Below are 21,866 nucleotides of genomic sequence, written 5' to 3' on the forward strand. Positions count from 1 at the left end.
GTAAGTTATAGAAACATTTCCTCTATTTACCACAAAGACATATCCCTTACGATTATATAGTAGAAGTGACAAATAGACTAAAGGGATTAGATCTGACAGAGAGAGTGCCTGAAGAACTATGGGAGAGGTTCATAACACTGTACAGGAGGCTATGATCAAAACCATCCCCAAGAAAAAGAAATGCAAAAAGGCAAAATGGTTGTCTAAGGAGGCCTTACAAATAGCTGAGAAAAAAAAGAGAAGCAAAAGGCAAGGAGAAAATGAAAGATATACCCATTTGAACGCAGAGTTCCAAAGAATATCGAGGAGAGATAAGAGAGCCTTCCTAAGTGATTGATACAAAGAAATAGAGGAAAACAACAGAATGGGAAAGACTAGAAATTTGAAGTACCAAGGAAGCAAAACATTTAGAAATACCAAAAAAATTAGAAATACCAAGGGAACATTTGATGCAAAGATGAGCACAATAAAAGACAGAAACAGTATGAACCTAACAGAAGCAGAAGATATTAAGAGGTGGCAAGAATACACAGAAGAACTATACAAAAAAGATCTTAATGACCCAGATAACCATGATGGTGTGATCACTGACCTAGTGCCAGACCACCTGGAGTGTGTGGTCAAGTGGGCCTTAGGAAGCATCACTATGAACAAAGCTAGTGGAGGTGATGGAATTCCAGCTGAGCTATTTCAAATCCTAAAATAATGCTGTTAAATTGCTGCTCTCAATATGCCAGCAAATTTGGGAAACTTACAAGTGGCCACAGGACTGGAAAAGGTCAGCTTTTGTTCCAATCCCAAAGAAAGGCAATGCAAAGAGTGTTCAAACTACTGCACAATTCCACTCATCTCATACACTAGCAAAGTAATGCTCAAAATTTTCCAATCTAGTCTCCAACAGTACACGAACCTAGAACTTCCAGATGTTCAAACTGGATTTAGAAAAGACAGAAGAACCAGAGATCAAATTGTCAACGTCCTTTGGATCACAGAAAAATCAAGAGAATTCTGGAAAAATATCTATTTCTGCTTCATTGACTCCATTAAAGCCTTTGACTGTGTGGATCACAACAGACTCTGGAAAATTCTTAAAGAGATGGGAATACCAGACTACCTGACCTGCCTCCTGTGAAATCTGTATGCAAGTCAAGAAGCAACAGTTAGAACTGGACATGAAACAATAGACTGGTTCCAAATTGGGAAAGAAGTACATCAAGGCTGTATGTTATCACCCTGCTTATTTAACAGGGTGCAGAGTGCATCATGTGAAATGCCAGGCTGGATGAAGCACAAGCTGGAATCAAGATTGCTGGGAGAAATATCAAAAACCTCAGATACACACGTTAAACCACCCTTATGGCAGAAAGCCAAGAAGAACTGAAGAGCCTCTTGATGAAAGTGAAAGAGGAGAGTGAAAAAGCTAACTTAAAACTCAACATTCAAAAAAGAAGGTCATGGCATCCAGTCACATCACTTCATGGCAAATACATGGGGAAACAATGGAAACACTGACAGACTTTATTTTCTTGGGCTCCAAAGTCACTTCAGATGATGACTGCAGCCATGAAATTAGATACCTGCTCCTTGGAGAAAGGCTATGAGAAATCTAGACAGCATATTAAAAAGCAGAGACATTACTTGTCAACAAAGGTCCATCTAGTCAAAGCTATCGTTTTTCCAGTAGTCATGTATGGATGTGAGGTTTGGACCATAGAGAAAGCTGGGCACTGAAGAATTGATGCTTTTGAACTGTGGTGTTGGAGAAGACTCTTGAGAGTCCCCTGGACACAAGAAGATCAAACCAGTCAATCCTAAAGGAAATTAGTCCTGAATATTCATTGGAAGGACTGATGTTGAAGATAAAGCTCCAATACTTTGGCCACCTGATGTGAACTGACTTATTGGAAAAGACTTTGATGCTGGGCAGGACTGAAGGCAAGAGGAGAAGGGGACGACAGATGATTAATGCTTGGATGGCATCACCGACTCGATGGACACGAGTTTGAGAAGCTCCAGGAGTTGGTGATGGACAGGGAAGCCTAATATGCTGCAGTCCATGGGGTCGCAAATGAGCGACTTAACTGAACTGAAATAAAAATATTCCAGTGATGAGCACATATAAAATGGTCTGTATCTCCGTTTCATATGAGTGGAAACATTTTCAAGATATTTCAGTTAAGGAAAAATTATCTCTCTAGTTAGATAATGACTTGATAGGCAAAATCTATATTCTCTGCTTCCTTTTTGAGCATACAACTGGGTATTGATTTCTTGAGAAAATTTTCTTCCTTTGAAGTAACTATGTCACCTGTGTGTGCAGTGTGTATCTGCAGACTAGAGCCTGGCAGCCTACAGTCCATGGGGTCTCAAAGAGTCGGATACAACTGAGCATAAGCACACACTCATACACCTATTAGAGTAGCCAAAATCCAGAACACTGACCACACCAAATGCTATTGAGAATATGAGTAACAGGAACCCTCATTCATTGCTCGTGGAAATACACAGTCAATTGCTTGTGGAAATACACAGTCACTTTGGAGTGTCTTGGCTGTTTTCGGCAAATGAAACATACTCTTGGTATATTATCCATTAGTCCTGCTCCTTGGTATTTACTAAAAGGCATTGAAAACATTTGTCCACACAAAAATCTGTCCATGAATGTTTACAGCTTCTATATTCGTAATTAGTAAAACCTGGAAGTAACCAAGATGTCCTTCAGTAGGTGAATGTGAATGGATAAGTACACTGTGGTGTAACAGAATATTACATGACAATGAAGTTTTATTCAGCACATAAAAAAATGAGTTATCAAGCCATGAAAAGACATGGGAGATCCTTCAAATCACAATACTAAAGAAAAGAACCCAATCTAAAGAGGCTATATACTGTATAATTTCCAGATATATGATGTTCTGAAAAAGTCAAAACTATGGAGACAGATCAGTGGTTGCCAGAGGTTGGAAGAGAGGAATAAATAGGCAGAACACAAAGGATTTTTATGACAGTGAAAAAACTCGATATGATACCATAGTGATGAATACATATCATTTTATATTTGTCCAGACCAATTGAATTTACAAAGCTAGGTGTTAACCCTACACTATGGACTTTGAGTGATTATGATATATCAATGTAGATTCATCAGTTGTATCCAATATACCTCTATGGTGAAGGATGTTGATAGTGGGGAAGGCTATGCATGTGTGGAGGCAGGAGATAAATGGGAAATCTTTGTATCTTCCTCTCAATTTTGCTGTGAACCTAAAACAGTTGTAAAAAATATATATATATTTCCAAAAAAAGTTGTCCAGTTGAAATGAGGACTTGTTTTTTTTTTTTCTCATTAAGCTCTGTTTTTAAAAAGATTTTACTTAGAATCGTTTATCAAGGAATTTTGTTAAATATCCAACTTCTCTCAAATCGTGGTTGTTTTCAGTTAGTCCTCCCCCCAAATCTTCATAGAGGCCAGCTAACAGCCTACTTTTCCTTTATTTACTTTAGCACAGCCCAAATCACGAATGACTCAGTCTATGCCTGAGGCTGATAAATACTCAGAAGCAGAAAGGAAACACTCTATGTGTCTTTCTAGGGCCTATTGTTCAATTTATTGTGATGAACACTAACAATCTTCACTTTGGTGCTGGCCGTGCTAAGTCGCTTCAGTCGTGTCTGAGCCTTAGCAGCTCTATGGACTGTAGCCCTCCAGGCTCCTCTGTCCATGGGATTCTCCAGGCGAGAATACTGGAGTGGATTGCCATGACCTCCTCCAAGGAATCTTCCTGACCCAGCGATCAAACCCATGTCTCCTGCGGCTCCTGCATTGCAGGTGTCTTCTTTACTGCTGAGCTTTACCCGGGAAGCCCTCATCACTTTGGTGCATATGGTTAAATGTTTAGAAACTAATTCATAATATATTGGCTTGAAGCTATTCCAAATAATCTATGAGAATCTTTACCTTTTAGACTACGTACTGTAAAGGGTAAATGTATGCTGATTTCCATGTCTCTGGGAAAAAGGAGAAAAAAAATCTGTGTAATATTTTTCTGCTAGGGAAGAGATGATTCTTCAATAAGATTAATTTACAGGTTAAGCAGTTGATTTCAATACATACTTTTATTAGTTCTGGATAGGGTATGTATGCAGAGGGAGGGAATTGAAATTGGGGCAAGGAGATAACAAGTTCTCATGGTTCCCATGCTACTTTTTATTTCCTTTATCTCACTTCCTCAGTGGACACACATTTAGGGAATTTCCTCCTAGTGTGCCAATGCCTACAATCAGCTTCTTTTCACTCACTTTCCTTGCTGTTCAACTTCTCCCTTTTTCCTTTGTTCTATTTTTATTTTATCTAACAGTTATCTGGCACTTACTCTGTGCCAGTCACTATTCCAGTAACAGTTCAAAAATTAACTTATTTAATCTTTTCAACAAAAAAACTTGTGGGGTGGATACTAATGTTATCTAAGCTGTAGGGAGGCTAAGTAACTTGCTCAAACATGCATAGCTAGAAACTCACAGAACCAAGTTTGGAGCACAGTCCTTTGACTTTGGAGTCCTTATACTTTAAACCCTACACATTGATCAGCAATCCAAATACAGCATAGTGGCTGAGTGGCAGAGCTGGGAGTTATGGTTGGGACGGGGAATTTAAAAAGCTTATTTCATTTTTTTCTTTTTTTCAAGCCATGTCATGATTCTATCAAAATTTGCCTCAACATCTTCATCAAGCCCCAGCCAATTTAAGAATGGATTATTAAAAGAGTGTCTGTCACATTTTTCTTTTGGCCACTTTTTATTCTTTTATAAGATGAAAAAAGCTTCTCTCTGGAGATTTCTGCAAACACCAATTTTAAATTAACCATCTCCCGAAGTTAAATTTTAAGAAAAGTTATTCAATTTTTCTAATGATGCCACAATTCCTACATAAAAAGCAAAATTACACAACCTGGAATATGATTATAAGCAAAACGTGTTTTTCAGAGTATTTCTTTTGGGAAAAATGTATATTTATACTATGCAAAGAAAAATTATGTTAGTAAAAATTCATTGGAGTTTTTCTGAGCTTTTAATTTAAAAAAACAGGTATCAATAAAATATTTTAAAAATAAGTCCATATTAAAAAGCAGTTGTATTTTACAAGTAGAATGTTGGGGATTTTGGGGTCAAGACACTCACTGGCCTAAACTAGGTATTCTTTATTTAACCTTCTGGAGATTATTACCATTTATGACAGAAGTGATTTCCTTAGCAACTGTTTCACATTGGTCCCCTGCCTAACAGTAAAGGCTGTGCTCTTTCCATCTTATTCAGTATGAACATTTATTCACCAAGGACACTAAAGGTTCACTTCCCTTTTTAAACTACCTTCTGGCAGCGCCCGCTGGGCTCCACCTCCACCTCGACAGGCACGGATAAACCTGCTGAGGCTGGTCTCTTATCTGATTTACCAAAATGGGCCGTCCTCCCATAGAAAAGCCCAGTGAAGTCAACTTTCCTAATGGTGATATTTTTTCATCTCAGAAACCACTCACCTATAGAGAGTTGTAACAGGCAATATTTATATGTTCTGCCATCCGTGTTTAATCAGTAAGAAGATAATTCTTTGTCTTATCTTTCAGTTACAATCTTTTCCCTCCTCATTCTCCAACTGGCTGCTATAGTGTCCAGAGCACTTTATTCTAAGTCTAGCTTTAAAATGGTAAAGTAGGAATTCTTAAACAGGTAATTTTATTAATATTTTTATAGCTGAATGAAAGTTCTATATGGAATTCTTCCTACTTTTTTAGACTCTCACCTCTGTATCCTTACTCACTATTTAAATCATCCATACAATTAACATGTTTTCTGTGATTATCAGTTCTCAACATTGGAACATAGGAACTACAACAAATACAGAATGAAAGTATGATTTTTTTCTCTCTGAAGTCATATTTCATTTGGCATGGGACTTGGGATAAACTGTTAATATTTGAATTGTTATATTTCAAAGACATATATGATTAGATGCTAAAATCAATTCAGTTCAGTCACTCAGTCGTGTCCGACTCTTTGCAACCCCATGAATCACGGCACGCCAGGCCTCCCTGTCCATCACCAGCTCCCAGAGTCCACCCAAACCCATGTCCATCGAGTTGGTGATCTCATCCTCTGTCGTCCCCTTCTCCTCCTGCCCCCAATCCCTCCCAGCATCAGGGTCTTTTCCAATGAGTCAGTTCTTCGCATGAGGTGGCCAAAGTATTGGAGTTTCAGCTTCAACATCAGTCCTTCCAATGAACACCCAGGACTGATCTCCTTTAGGATGGACTGGTTGGATCTCCTTGCAGTCCAAGGGACTCTCAAGAGTCTTCTCCAACACCACAGTTCAAAAGCATCAATTCTCCGGCGTTCAGCTTTCTTCACCATCCAACTCTCACATCCATACATGACCACTGGAAAAACCATAGCCTGACTAGACAGACCAGTGAATATAAATAATAGTGAGAATAATAGTTGTTGCATGTTTACTGTGTGTCATCTAATCATTACGAGCATTTTCTTTACAATATCTCCTTTACTTCAACAAACTTTTCAAGGCAGACATTAAACCGTTCTCTTTTTATAGATATGCAAACTGAGTGAATACATTTGTGTCAGCTATCCAGAATTATGTGGCAGATAAGTGGCAGAACTGGGGTTTAAATCTAGGTTTGTTTTACACACAGTTCTATTCACTGTGCTGTACTGATGATAACTTTTTTCAGAGTTAACTAAATAAAATCAAAGAATCAGGAGATTTTAGAGGGCATATATTAGTCCTGAAGGACAGGTAACATGTTAATAACTGGTGAGGACTAGAAGGGGATTTCAGGGCTCTGGATACAGTGACTTCTAGAGACCACTGAGGAGAATATGAGTGTTTGAGGAGAGAGGTCATTTTAATAATCATGGGGAGATATGGCTGGACATGTATATTTTGGAGAGTCTTGAATGACTGCCAGAGCATTGGTTAAAATTCCTGGTCTGGATTTCTGTTCCATCTCTACCAGCTATTAGCCCTAAGACCTTGACACATTACTTGACTTTTTTTTTAGGAATCATTTTTTCTTGTAAAATGAAGCAAATAATACTCTCCTATTTTTCAGGTGTTTGAAGGATTGAAATATGTGAAATATTTGGGACAATGCTTTTCACAATGTAATAGCTAAATACATGTTATTTATTATTTTGTCTAAGAGGAATAAGTGAATTTGACTACTGTGTGACAATGTGTGATTTTGAAAAAGGGAATGAAGTATACTAATTTTTTTTTAAATTTTTATTAGTTGGAGGCTAATTACTTTATATCATTACAGTAGTTTTTGTTATACATTGATATGAATTAGCCATGGATTTACATGTACTCCCCATCCCAGTCCCCCCTCCCACCTCCCTCTCCACCCGATCCCTCTGGGTCTTCCCAGTGCACCAGGCCTGAGCACTTGTCTCATGCACCCAACCAAGGCTGGTGATCTGTTTCACCCTAGATAATATACATGTTTCAATGCTGTTCTCCTGAAACATCCCACCCTCACCTTCTCCCAGAGTCCACAAGTCTGTTCCATACATCTGAGTCTCTTTTTCTGTTTTGCATATAGGGTTATCGTTACCATCTTTCTAAAGTCCATATATATGTGTTAGTATACTGTAATGGTCTTTATCTTTCTGGCTTACTTCACTCTGTATAATGGGCTCCAGTTTCATCCATCTCATTAGAACTGATTACAACATCACTCATTATCAGAGAAATGCAAATCAAAACCACAATGAGGTACCATTATACGCCAGTCAGGATGGCTGCTATCCAAAAGTCTACAAGCAATAAATGCTGGAGAGGGTGTGGAGAAAAGGGAACCCTCTTACACTGTTGGTGGGAATGCAAATTAGTACAGCCACTATGGAAAACAGTGTGGAGATTTCTTAAAAAGCTGGAAATAGAACTGCCGTATGACCCAGCAATCCCACTTCTGGGCATACACACCAAGGAAACCAGATCTGAAAGAGACACATGCACCCCAATGTTCATCGCAGCACTGTTTATAATAGCCAGGACATGGAAGCAACCCAGATGCCCATCAGCAGACGAATGGATGAGGAAGCTGTAGTACATATACACCATGGAATATTACTCAGCCATTAAAAAGAATTCATTTGAATCAGTTCTAATGAGATGAAGTATACTAATTTTTAAGTAATATAGCCAAGAGTAACCATAGAAAGAATATAGATAAGGGAAAAATCCACATGATTTTAAACCTTCTCTTCTGAGAGACTGGCAGACTGGTAATGCATGGAAAAAATGAAGGGGGGAGGGACTGGCTGATCAGCTTTTTCTTACTGGCTTAACAGCATTTACTTTTCTTTGGAAAATATCTCTTACACAAAGTAAAAGGAACATCCTTACACTCTTATGGTTTTCTGGCTCACGCTTTATCATATGGACTCTGCTTACAGGATGTGGTATTGTCTGGTTTTATATCTGGGCCTGGTTCAGGTCTCGCCTTGGTGCTTATGTCTATGGTTTGCTGCTGTTTTACAGTAAGAAATATATTAATAGTTTCTTTAAAAAGATAAAATATTATGTGAAAATTTATCTACCAATGGTAAAGTGTATAGAATAATTTCTCAGATCTTCATTGTTTGTACTAGGGATCTGGCACAGTGACATAACATTTAGACTATCATGGTTTATTTTGTAGAGTACTATAATGCTTGGTGCTATAATCTGTAATTCTAAAAATATACTCCTTCTTTTTTGAGATGACAGAATAAAGAAAAAAAGACATCACTGTGTAATATATGGGGTATTCCTGTGATATTTGGTTTAATTCTGCATTATATATCTGATTGGGTTCCCGGGTGGCTCAGTGGTAAAGAACACACCGGCCAATGCAGGAGATGTGGATTTGACCCATGGGACAAGAAGATCCCTTGGTATAAGAAATGGCAACTCACTCCAGTATTCCTGCCTGGGAAATTCCACAGACAGATGAGCCGGGAGGGCTACAATCCATGGGGTCACAAAGAGTTGGATACAACTGAGTGACTGAACAACAACAACAATGTATCTGATTACCACACTAAAAATCAAATAGAAGTAATAGTCATATTAGGTTAAATATTACAGAGATATTTTAAAATGTATTTATAAACACTAATATTTGTATTTTTCTCTATCAAGTTTTATTATTAATGATCACAAAAAAAAAATCAGAAAACCAAAGCCTAGCTTAAATTAGTATTTAAGACTTAAATTAGTATTTAAGACTTAAATTAGTATTTATTAAAAATCTAACACTGAAATGAATTTGTGGTAATACTTTAGTGAAATGGCCTCATATTCATAGCCAGGTGACCTGGACTCTTTTCCTACCTAGGAATTGGTGAGAATAGCTTGACCAACAGGTTTTCCTAAGATGTTAGACTATTTTGATGCAGTAGCAAGGAATGGGTCTTCTGTCTCCCTCTGACTCATGCTTAATCCCTGAAGTTTCAAGAGGTTATTTCTAGAGCAAACGCAGCTGTCTCTGCCCAAAGAGACTTTTCCAAAAGAATCTTAGGTCAAATTTTATCCAAGTCCAAGTGCTGTCTCCTTTCTAAGGAAATAGGGACCCCTGATATGTTAGTCTCCCTTCTTTTCCGAAGATAATGGCAACCTCATCTTCAGCAATACTTATCTACTTACCAACTACAGGTGATGGAAGGACCACCTGGATATTGTAAATGGTGCACTGAAGATAGAATGCATTTAATAATCACTAATGAGGCAAATTTGCCTTGATACATCAGATAATTGTACTTAAAATGAAACATTGCTTCTATAGTTTTATGAGGAAAGTAGGCGGATTATTAATTCTTTAATGTGGCAAAATGTAATTATCTCAAGGTAGTTAAAACCACTTGCATTCTTTATACTATTCATATTTTATGAGCTAAAATAAGATGAAGAATGCTTTGCTCAATCTAAGTTGCTTTTGTCCATATTGCATTTCATTATCTAGTGCATTATCTAATAAGTCTGATTGGCTTTTAGGAACAAGCACTCTGAATTTGGAAAACTCGATCCTGTTTCATTTCTTCTGGCATTGCACGTTATTGTTTCACTGATCCTTTACCTTTTTATTTGTCTGCTAGTATCTGAAAGATAAATCAAAGGCATATTCCTACTATAAAAATTCTGAGGATTTGGAAACTGCTCAGACTTCATAGGTTAAATGCTTGCTGATGCTGCTGCCCTTTATACAAAGAGATCATAGCATAGAGATGAGAAATTAACAACTCTCTGCTTTCATCAGCCTCATGCTTCCTATTCAAAGATGAACACAAACACCATGAAGTTAACATAAAAAAATGAGAATGATGCCTCTGTGTCAAGTATTTATGATAAAGACGAGAAGGCTGATGGAAATTGTTTTGTCGTTAGGAGAAAAATTCAACAAAAACAAACCTTCAAGAGCATGCTGTCCTTTTGATTAGTTAGAGCATTAGTGCAGAGTTCCCAAATATCTTTCCTTAAATCATAGCATTGAGCAAGACAGGAAGAACTATTTTTAATCCACTGAATAGATATAAGATAACATAAACCTGGAAGAGCTCATTTCCAATTTTTTTAGTTTTAACTTAGACCATCCTAGAAAGAAAATTGCTTATTCTACTCATTTTATTCATTCAAACTTTTCCAGAGAAAATAATTTTGTTTTCTCTTTAATTTATTATAAAGTTTAGAATCCTTTGTTTTCTTAATGTGTATGTATATTTGGATATAATTTCATAAATCCATCAGTTCAGTTCAATTCAGTTGCTCAGTTGTGTCTCTGATTGTTTGTGATCCCATGGACTGCAGCACGCCAGGCTTTCCTGTCCATCACCAACTCCTGGAGCTTGCTCAAACTCATGTCCATCGAGTTGGTGATGGACATAAAGGCCATAGTTAATTAATTTATGCAAGTTATGTTTGTTGTCTTTGCCTGTGATAACATATATTCACTTGCTAAGAAAACTAGAATGATTTTAGACAATAAAAAGTGCTGAAGAAGGGAAAATGTAAGTATTTAAGAATTTGAGCCCTATTGTCATATATTTATACCATATAGGACAACAAACAACTGATTAGACTATTGCACTGATGAAAACTGGACTTCTATCACGCTTTGTTAAGGCAAATCTTAATATAGAAGAAGTTATATTTACTGTGCTTGGCGGAGGTTTGCTTTTTGAGGGAAAATATAGATCCCCAAATTTAATATTTCTCATCAGTGTATCAAGTACATAACTACAACATATGCTTTTGATCTAATCCCTTCTCAATTATTCTTGATACTTGCCCCCTTAATTACCTGCCCCAACTCCATAATTATTTTAATGTTTGTCTGTGTTTATGTCTTTTCTGCCTAAAGAAAGTTGACTTTTCTCCTTGAGTATGTTACATTTGCTACCTCTTTAATCCTCAGCAGCCCTAAACTCTCCATCTGGCTAAGTTAGGATTCAAACCAAATTCTCATTTCAGTTATATAGTATCACTTTTTACAGATTGTTTTCCTTTGAAACACAGTTTTATCTTCCGCTGCTTCTACCTCTTCCTTTAACTTCCAAATTCCAGATGCGACCCGTTTGTTCTGTGGCTTCCGGTTCCTTGGCACCTACTTATAGCTGCAGTCTGCCTTTCACCGCTCTCTGGAAACTGCCTCCTCCAAGGTTACCAACGTCCTGTTAGTTGCCAAAACCCTGAATCTTCTCCATTTTCTTTGTTTCCCATCACTTGATGCTCCAAGTAGCAGAAGTAAGAGAAGAAGAGACATCTTCAGTGAGAGAGTGCCATGCTGGAAGAAGTTTTACAACTTTGTCCAGGGAGGAAAATTTATAGCTTTTATAGCTTTTGCCAGTTTCCTTGGCATAAATTCTTGCAACATGGATGACTTTAATCTTCCAATGTGTCACTGAACATGGAACTGGGAGGCTGCGTGAACATAAACTTGTGTGAGCAAACCACCGAATGTCCTTTGGGGCATACTATCAGTCCTTAACTTTTGCAGCATTAAGCAATCTGCTTCATTTTTCTACTACTCTAACACCAGCTTTTCTCCACCCTTTTATTGCTTCTGTTTCTTAACTGTGGTCCCCACTTGTAGACGTCATTATGGGTTAAATTTTTTACACCTTCATTTTTCTCCGTGGCATTTTCCTCTACTCTCCTGCTTTTCACCATCACTTTAGCATGAGTTATGCTAAACCCCTGCCTGCTCCCTAGAGGTTGTCTCTCTCTTTCAGTTTCTTATTGGGAATAACAGATAGCCCCTCCTTTACTTCAAACTCAGTAAGGCTAAAACCCTACTGCTTATCTTTCCCTCACCAAAAAGTACAATCATATCCTATTGAAAAGTATTAAATGCATCCTATATGCCAGACACTTCATGAAGTGTTTTGGACACAGACACAGAGATTATTATCAATGTTTTATATAATTAAACTTCAAAGCTCTGATAATTTGATAAGTTTACTGTAACTATCCCATGTCTTGCCATACGGTGCTAAGTTGCTTTAGTCATGTCCTACTCTTTGAGACCCTACGGACTATAGCCCATCAGGCTCCTCTTTCCATGGGATTCTCCAGGCAAGAATGCTCCAAAAGAAAAAGGAAATTGGATATGAATCCAAGATTCTGAAATCAGTGCTCCTCTTTCTTTCTATTACAGCATAGTGCTTCTCAGTTGATGGAACTGCCATTTTTTTGTCTTACATTGAATTACAATATGCAAGTAGTTTTTGAATTTTTCTTAATTATTATTTACTACCAAATCTTGTCTATTCATAGATTAGGCCACTGTTTCCACAAGAATTGATCTCCCTTCCATGCTGTAAAACTTCTAAAAACAAGAGCTCTGCTATATTCATTTTATTCCTTTTTGTAACAAAATTCCTTATAGCAGTAGCTCAATAATTTTGATTTAATAAGTGAAATAACTAACAACAATGTATTTCAAACATTTTCATTGACTATGTACCACAGTGGTATTTATCTGTCATCTGCATTGAGAACCACCAATGATATTATTTATAGCAGAACAAATTTTCCACTGAAGGAATATCCACGTTTAGTTTGCAGCAAATAGGAGCAAAAACAGGATGCAAAATGTGCTCATGTTTTAGTACAAATCATGAAGTTTACCATGTGTTTAAACTCCGAAACCACTATATCTATTTCTAGGTAGCTTATAGTTTAGACTCCAGGGTATTTCTAATGAGTGTAGGGGCAATATGCCTCCTTGTATTTCTGACAAATACAGAAGACTCCTGGGAAGTCATTTCATACTTCAGAGGTCCTAATTAGGGTCTGGGATTCAGCAATCTACCCACATTTCTCTGAATTGCAAAAACTGGCCATACTGTTATGATATCAGTACAGATTACCAAACTTGAGGGGATTATATGGCCCTCTGCCTTAGTAAGTGGGTAAATATACCGTTGGACTTCTGAATCTGTAGTTTCTAATTCTCATATCACCTTGGTGTATTACCTGCTTCTGACAGCACCAAGGAGCTGCTTTGTGACTGAGTATGCCTCAGGCCTTTTCTATACATAGCAATCTGCTGTGCTGTGACAAGATACTTGACACAGAGCTTTTCTACCCAGGAAAGTTAGTGAAGGTATATACTTTGAATATGCATCATAGTGCACAACCTGAAAATTACCCATTTGCTGTCCTTAAGAGACATCTGTTCTCTGTGATACTGTGTCATTACCTTGGTACTGATGCTCTCAGTTGCTGTTTATCATATCATCAAATACATCTTTTTATCAGACTCAGTCACTGGGGGGCTTAAAATAAAGTCTTGGATGTCTTTAGCTATAAACATTAGCATTTTAAACAATATATAAAAAGTTGAAAAATAATGCACTAGATAGTTGAACATCAGGGAATTTTAATTGAATTCAACATAGATTACAAGTTTAAAGCTTTTACAGAGGCTTAGGATATAGATTTAGACATGGATTTAGAAAAGGCAGAAGAATCAGAGATCAAATTGCCAACAAGTGCTGGATCACTGAAAAAGCAAAAGTTCCAGAAAAACATCTACTTCTGCTTTATTGACTACGCCAAATCCTTTGACTATGTGGATCACAATAAACTGTGGAAAATTCTGAAAGAGATGGGAATACCAGATCACCTGACCTGCCTCTTGAGAAATCTGTATGCAGGTAAGGAAGCAACAGTTAGAACTGGACATGGAACAACAGACTGGTTCCAAATAGGAAAAGGAGTACATCAAGGCTGTATATTGTCATCCTGCTTATTTAGCTTATATGCAGAGTACATCATGGGAAATGCCAGGCTGGATGAAACACAAGCTGAAATCAAGATTGCCAGGAGAAATATCAATAACCTCAGATACACAGATGACACCACCCTTAATGCAGAAAGTGAAGAACTAAAGAGCCTTTTGATGAAAGTGAAAGAGGAGAGTGAAAAATATGACTTAACACTCAACATTCAGAAAACTAAGATCATGGCATCTGGTCCCATCACTTCATGGCAAATAGATGGGAGAACAATGGAAACAGTGAGAGACTTTAATTTCTGGGGCTCCATAATCATTGCAGATGGTGACTGCAGCCATGAAATTAAAAGATGCTTGTTCCTTAGAAGAAAAGCTATGCTCAACCTAGACAGCATATTAAGAAGCAGAGACATTACTTGACCAACAAAGGTCCATCTAGTCAAAGCTATGGTTTTTCCAATAGTCATGCATGAATGTGAGAGTTGTACTGTAAAGAAAGTTGAGCACCGAAGAATTGATGCTTTTGAACTGTGGTGTTGGAGAAGACTCCTGAGAGTCCCTTGGACTGCAAGGAGATCCAACCTGTCCATCCTAAAGGAAATCAGTCCTGAATATTCATTGGAAGGGCTGATGCTGAAGCTGAAATTCCAATACTTTGGCCACCTGATGTGAAGAACTGATTCATTGAAAAGACCCTGATGCTGGGAATGACTGAAGGCAGCAGGAGAAGGGGACAACAGAGGATGAAATGGTTGGATGACATCACTGATGTGAAGGACATGAGTCTGAGCAAGCTTCCGGGGGTTGGTGATGGACAGGGAGGCCTGGCATGCTGCAGTCCATGGGGTCACAAAGAGTCGGACACGATTGAGTGACTGAACAGAACTGAACTGAAATATACCCACTACAGAATAAACTATTCATGCATCTTAGCAGTGATAGGCAAGACTGAATCTGACAGTAAGGCTCTATTACTGTGCCTCAACTCATCTTGCATGGCAGAGTATTAGTGGGACCTACACTTTAGGAAGTTTGGCTTCAGTGTGAGTGTTCAGGAAAGTAGATGAGAGAACCCCTCATTCATAGTTTACCAGTGATGGAAGATACAGTTCTTTATAAATCAGCTTGGTGAAGATAAATCTTATATACAAAAATATGGTACGATTTCTGTTGCTGCATCAAGACCACATCAATATGGTTTAACTGATAATTATCTTCCATTCAGTATCCTGAATAATCAAACTTTGCCTGGAGAGGTGAAAATACAGGTGTTCATGGCTTCCCAGGAATGCCAGTTGAATAAAAAACACCAAATTATACTTTGGTCTTGATGCGTACTCTTTTATTAATATATAGATTGAAATGAAACATAGCAGAACTCCTTAGTTAGGTCTTTAATTCTGTTAGCTTCAATTGTAGAGTATATGGGGATATCAGTGCAGGGTGACAATTAGATCTCAAGTCCCTGCTTCACATGATATTACTGTTAATGGAGGTTCTATTTTATTTTTATTTATTTATTTTTTTGGGGGGTGGTGATTTATGCATGTTGTTTATTGAACTAGACAAGTTAAAAGAACACTACTACACCTTACATATTTTAATTTCATTTTGAATATCCTGGTTTGTCTACTCTTGGTAAAGGATTTTATTTTTTTAATATAAATTTATTTATTTTAATTGAGGCTAATTACTTTACAGTATTGCACTGGTTTTGCCATACATTGACATGAATCCACCACAGCTGTACATGGGGCAGCTCTGCATAATATGTCACTCATAGTCTGTCTTCCTGCACCTTGAAAGTAATAAAATCACAACTGAATTAGTTTAGTGAACCCAAGAAAGTAGCAAGTAACAAAGTGTATATTCCAAATATTCTGATTACAAGTCCAGGGTTTATTTTGTTATTATCCTAGAAAAAATGTATTTTAACCTGGCTATGTGTCTGTGTGTGTTTTCTACAGTTTGTCTTATTTGATCAGCCTTTGTCTCTATCTCTCTGAGGCTGGTTGCCTTGGTTACCATTACATACACCCTCTTTTGTGAGGTTCCTCTTTGACGTACATTTATTTCTATGGAAACAATGAGGTCATTGGTATGGGTAGGTGCTTTAGAGAAAGCACAATGAAGTATTGAATATCCTTCTTTTGGTTATTACAATGTGTTATTAAATTATTTTTTAATTAGAGAAGTATATTTCTGTGTTCCTTTTGACTTGATCATGAAGCTACATTTTTACTTATTTATAGACTTGCTCATGGCAAATAGATGGGGAAACAATGGAAACAGTGAGAGAATTTATTTTGGGGGGCTCCAAAATCACTGCAGATGGTGACTGCAGCCATGAAATTAAAAGATGCTTGCTCCTTGGAAGAAAAGCTATGCTCAACCTAGACAGCTTATTAAAAAACAGAGACATTACTTTGCCCACAAAGGTATCTCTACTCAAAATTACGGTTTCTCCATTAGTCATGTATGGATGTAAGAGTTGGACTATAAAGAAAGCTGAGCGCTGAAGAATTGATGCTTTTGAACTGTGGTGTTGGAGAAGACTATTGAGAGTCCCTTGGACTGCAAGGAGTTACAACCAGTCCATCCTAAAGGAAATCAGTCCTGAATATTCATTGGAAGGACTGATGCTGAAGCTGAAGCACCAATACTTGGGCCACCTGATGCGAAGAGCTGACTCATTGGAAAAGACCCTGATGCTGGGAGAGTTTGAAGGCAGGAGGAGAAGGGGACGACAGAGGATGAGATGGTTGGATGATGTCACTGACTCTATGGACATGAGTTTGAATAAGCTCCGGGAGTTGGTGATGGACAGGAAAGCATGGCATGCTGCAGTCCATGGGGTCAGTAAGAGTCGGACATGACTGAGTGACTAAACTGAACTAAGACTTGCTCAAATACAATGACTTAAAGCATTAGATATACTGTTTAGCTCCTTCTTGTTTTATGTGGTGTGATAAAGATCACCACAGATATATATAACATAAAAAATATATATATAGATATATATATATAACAATAAAAGGGTTGTGACTTAAACCTTAAAAGTCTGTCAGAGAGTGAAAAGTTTATCTCAGTAATATTTGTTGTAATAAAAAAAATTGAAAAAGGAATTCACATGAAGAAAATGAGCAATATTTAGATCAATCTAGAAAAAAAAGGCCCTATTTATGGTCACTGTTTTTAAAATCTAGAGTTTTAGAAACACAGGGATATAACAGACGAGTGATAGTTATTAAAACATATTATCTATGATATTGGGCTTGCCAGATGGCACTAGGGGTAAGGAGCCCATCTGCCAATGCAGGAGACACAGCAGACACAGGTTTGATCCCTGGGTTGGGAAAATCCCCTGGATGAGGACATGGCAGCCTACTCCAATATTCTTGCCTGGAAATTCCATGGACAGAGTAGCCTTGCAGGCTATATAGTCCATGGGGTCACAAAGAGTTGGACCTAACTGTGCGACTGAGCATCATCTTGTGACATTAAATAAGTGTGTGTAAATATGCATATATATATATATATATATATATATATAATTAGTATCCTGTTTTCAAGTTTTAAGAGCCTTTTAAACTCTTTTTTAAAGCATCTATTTTCCTCCCTGACTTATTTACAAACTAGTCTAATTTTTTTTTTTTCTTTATAGATGATGTGGAAACCTGCCTATGATTTTCTTTATACTTGGAGTGCTCACTATGGAAACAGCTACAGAGATGTGTTACAAGACCTGCAATCAGCTTTGGACAGAATGAAAAACCCTGTGACTAAACAGTGGCGAGACTTAACTGGCGCTTTAATACTAGTGAATTCTTTAGAGGTTTTGAGAGCAACTGCATTCTCCACTTCTGAGGAAGTATAGAAATGAAGGATACATTTTTAAGAGTAAGGAGTAGAGGGAGAAAGGGGTGTGTGCATGAGAGAGAGAGAGAGGAAAAGAATCTCAGAAAAGTATTGCTTTTAAGAAAAAAAAAAAAGTGTTTCCTGGTGAAAACATATCCTAGCACAAAATCCAAGGATGGGTTTTATAATCAAATATGTATTTTTGTGTCTTCCTTTAAAATGCAAGTATTAAGTTGCTTTATTGTTGAGAAAGGAAAGAAAAATTTCTGTTCTCCCTTTCAAAGTTACTTTTAATTTCTTTTAGTTAAAACAAATGACTGTCAGCATCATTACATCACACAGAAACCCAGATAATCCAGAGGCTCTTAGTATAAACACTGGGATTTTTCCAGCAGACAGGTAGAGGAAGAGAAGGAAGCAATGCTCTGTGGCCAGGCACCGGACTACATACTTTCTCTACCTGCTGTCTTTTATTTCCAGTGGCATTTGCTAGGATTATTCCCATTTTTCATGTGAAGAAACTAAGGACTGGAGACGACAGTCAGGGCTGTCCAGCCAGTGTGAAGCAGGTTTTCTGTTTGCAAAATCTGGCTCTGTTTTTTTTAGAAAACACAGCACATGGGAATATAGTTTTAAAAAAACAAAATGCATATTAAAACTTATAGGTAATTATTTCCTTTTAATTAAGCTCTCTGCTCTATTCTACCATCTCATGAAAGTGCCAGAAGGAAGATACGACTGGAAATCTGTTGTCTGCATCCACCAACTGGAATTTTTACCACCTTCCTCCATCATCTTGAGGTCTATCTAATCCTTCAACTTTTTCTTCAGGATCATAATGCTGAGTAATTCTTTTAACTCTCAAAAGATTTTTTTAAAAACAAAGATTATTTTTTAAAAGCCTGATTTATCGCTGCTGAATGCAGCCATCTTATCTACCAGAAACACTGATGCCTGTGTGTGTGTGTGTGTGTGTGTGTGCATGCTCAGGTGTTTATGTAATTATGTGTATGTGTGTATATTCCAGAATGTTTTATAAATCTTTTGGAATACAAAGATTGTATAGAAATTTAGGCAAGTATAAAAGCTAACTGTTAGAGAGTTGATAAGGGATGGTCTGTGCTTACTCCAGTGTTCAATCCTTTGGCTGCCTGCCTCTGTTTCTGTGTTTTAGACAGTCATTCATTTATTGTCGTTCAGTTGACAGAGTGTGTACCCACTCTGTGGCAGATGCATAGATGTTTGAGGTTAATAATGGGAGAAAAACAGCATGAACCCCCTGACTTCAGTATTGCTGAAGTGATAGAGGCAATGATAAAGAATTATACAATTAAATTTAAAACAGCATCTGCAATACCAGCTGCAGAGGAAAGGCTGGAATGCCAAGAGATATAGATTTGGAGGGGGGTGGAAATCATGCGGATCAGGGAGATCACATAAGTTTTCCCTGGTAAAGAAATGATGATCCTGAAGGAGGATCAGACATTGCTTCTTGTCTGGAGAGGGTGGAGGAGGCAATTCCTCAATGCCCTGAAGACCTCAGGCAGGAAGGGAGCTCAGGAGATGCAGGTATCCAAGGTGAAGGGCTGGAAAGGGTGAAGGAGTGAAGCAAAGAAAGAGAAGTCTTCAAAGGTAATGCGGATGAGCTGAATAAGGATTTTATTTAGGGATCCTGAATAAAACATGTCCATTTGGCTAAAAAGTAAAAGCAGAATCATTTTAGAGCTTTTAATACACCCACCCTGAGGTATTTGGTATGCTGGCAAAGGTAATTTGAATTAGGATTTAAGATCTTTAAGGCTTTTAATATTTGTATTTGATGATAAGTGAATACAGCCTGCCCAAGGAGTTATGTACATACATTCAAGGACAGAATTTATTTCAGTTGAATTCAGGGAGAAGGGAGAAAAAAAAACAATCTGTAAGTTTGGAACACAGTCATTTTTAGTGGTGATTTTGCTTTTGCTTTCTTTAGAACATTCTTGGAATCTTATTAGCATGTCAGCAAACCAGAGAATTTCGGGAAAGGATAATAAGGAATTAATAACTGGGTTTTTCCAGGCTCTAAGATCTGAGACAACAGAGATCTTGTGAGTTGATTAAGGCAGTAAGATTAAATAAATCACTCAGGTTTATCACATCATGTGTTGTGATTGTGGTTGGGAAGTTTAAGAAGAGTTTTAAAAATGAACAGCATTATCTCTGTAATTTAAGGATGAAATAACAGTTTAAATATTAATATACACAAAAATATCTTACAATCTCATAACAAATCCTTTCAGAGGAATTTTAAACCCATGTCCAAACATTCTGTTCTTTTAAATATATTCTAACATTTTTATAAATCATCCACTTTTCTGAATTTTATATTTTTCTTCCTATAATGGATTTTCATAATCAGAAAAGATTAGCTCAGTAATCACAAATTGCCTTTAACATTTGGCAGCAAATCAAGAGAATTAATAAGGCAATTAAATCCCATCCTTGACATCATTAAAAGCACCAAAAGCCATTAATGTAAAACTTCTTCAAGCATTTGGAAACTGGAAAAAGCATGGCTGATTCTTTCAGTTCCTCAGGCTTTTCGTCTAATGATGAATTAGGATGAGATTCTTGTTCAGTGCTCAGCTTGCAATGTAGTAATTTTTCTATGTAAGCCACAGACCCTCTACTTCCTTCTGGTAAAGCCGTAATATGAAAGTCAATTAAGGAGGCGCAAGTAACTGCATCATTAACTGTTCATGCCAGTCACGTGTACAACACACTTTCATGTTCTGTAATGTAGAAAATACCACATGAAGTTTTGAAACTGGGGTAACTAGGTCTCTGGAAGGAACAGAATGCAGTACATTAATAGGTGGTGTTTGTCAAAGAAATTTTGCTACTGCTAAATAGCTTTGAATATGTTATATGTAAATACAATGAAGAAAATACTTTCAAAATCATACAATACTATACATAATTGGATGTTTCAAAATGAATTTTCATACTGTGCTGTTGTAAATATATTTCCTATAATTTTTTCATGTCTAAGGAATATCTGAAGCACTATAAAGGAAGGAGATAATAAAAATTATGTCTCTGAAGGCTTTTCTAGTTAAAATAGGTTTTTTTCTTTTTATATCTACAAACTTCTTCCCCTTACTTCTGTATGAAGTTTCCTTCATGTGCTGCTGTATAATTTAGTGAATTCCAAAGTTCTAAAGAGGTGGGGTTAACCCAAAGCCTTTCTTCAGAATAACATAATTGTTGAAAGTTGGTTTCTTGCATGCTTATTTTCTAGTCCACAACATGAAATATAAAGTGACTATGGAGGGAGGAGCCAAGATGGAGGAGGAATAGGACGGGGAGACCCCTTTCTCCTCTACAAATTCATTGAAAGAACAATTGAACGCTGAGCAAATTTCACAAAACAACTTCTGATTGCTAGCAGAGGACATCAGGCACCCAGAAAAGCAGCCCATTGTCTTCGAAGGGAGGTAGGACAAAATATTAAAGATAAAAAGGGAGTCAAAGGAGCTACGGACGGAGACCCATTCAGGGAAGGGAGTCTTAATAGAGGAAGTTTCCAATCACCAGGAAACCCTCGCACTGGCGGGTCTGGGGGAAGTTTTCGAATCTCGGAGGGCAGTCTAACTGGGAGGAAAAATTAAATAAGGCCCACAGATTACGTGCCTAAAAGCAACTCCTAGCAGAAAAGTATCCCAGACGCCC

At 37.3% G+C, this 21,866-nt stretch overlaps 1 protein-coding gene across 1 annotated transcript in view; it reads left to right on the forward strand.

Annotated features, from left to right (window-relative positions):
• Positions 1–21,410, forward strand: part of MACC1 (MET transcriptional regulator MACC1) — an 86,468-nt gene extending 65,058 nt beyond the window's left edge. The window contains exon 5 of the mRNA XM_020868928.2: positions 17,959–21,410. Coding sequence (XP_020724587.1) covers positions 17,959–18,171 — 213 coding nt within the window. The 3' untranslated portion in view covers positions 18,172–21,410. The remainder of the gene's footprint in view (positions 1–17,958) is intronic.
• The last annotated feature ends 456 nt before the right edge of the window (positions 21,411–21,866 follow it).

The sequence above is a fragment of the Odocoileus virginianus genome, chromosome 1, assembly GCF_023699985.2.
Source record: "Odocoileus virginianus isolate 20LAN1187 ecotype Illinois chromosome 1, Ovbor_1.2, whole genome shotgun sequence".
Lineage (NCBI taxonomy): Eukaryota > Metazoa > Chordata > Mammalia > Artiodactyla > Cervidae > Odocoileus > Odocoileus virginianus.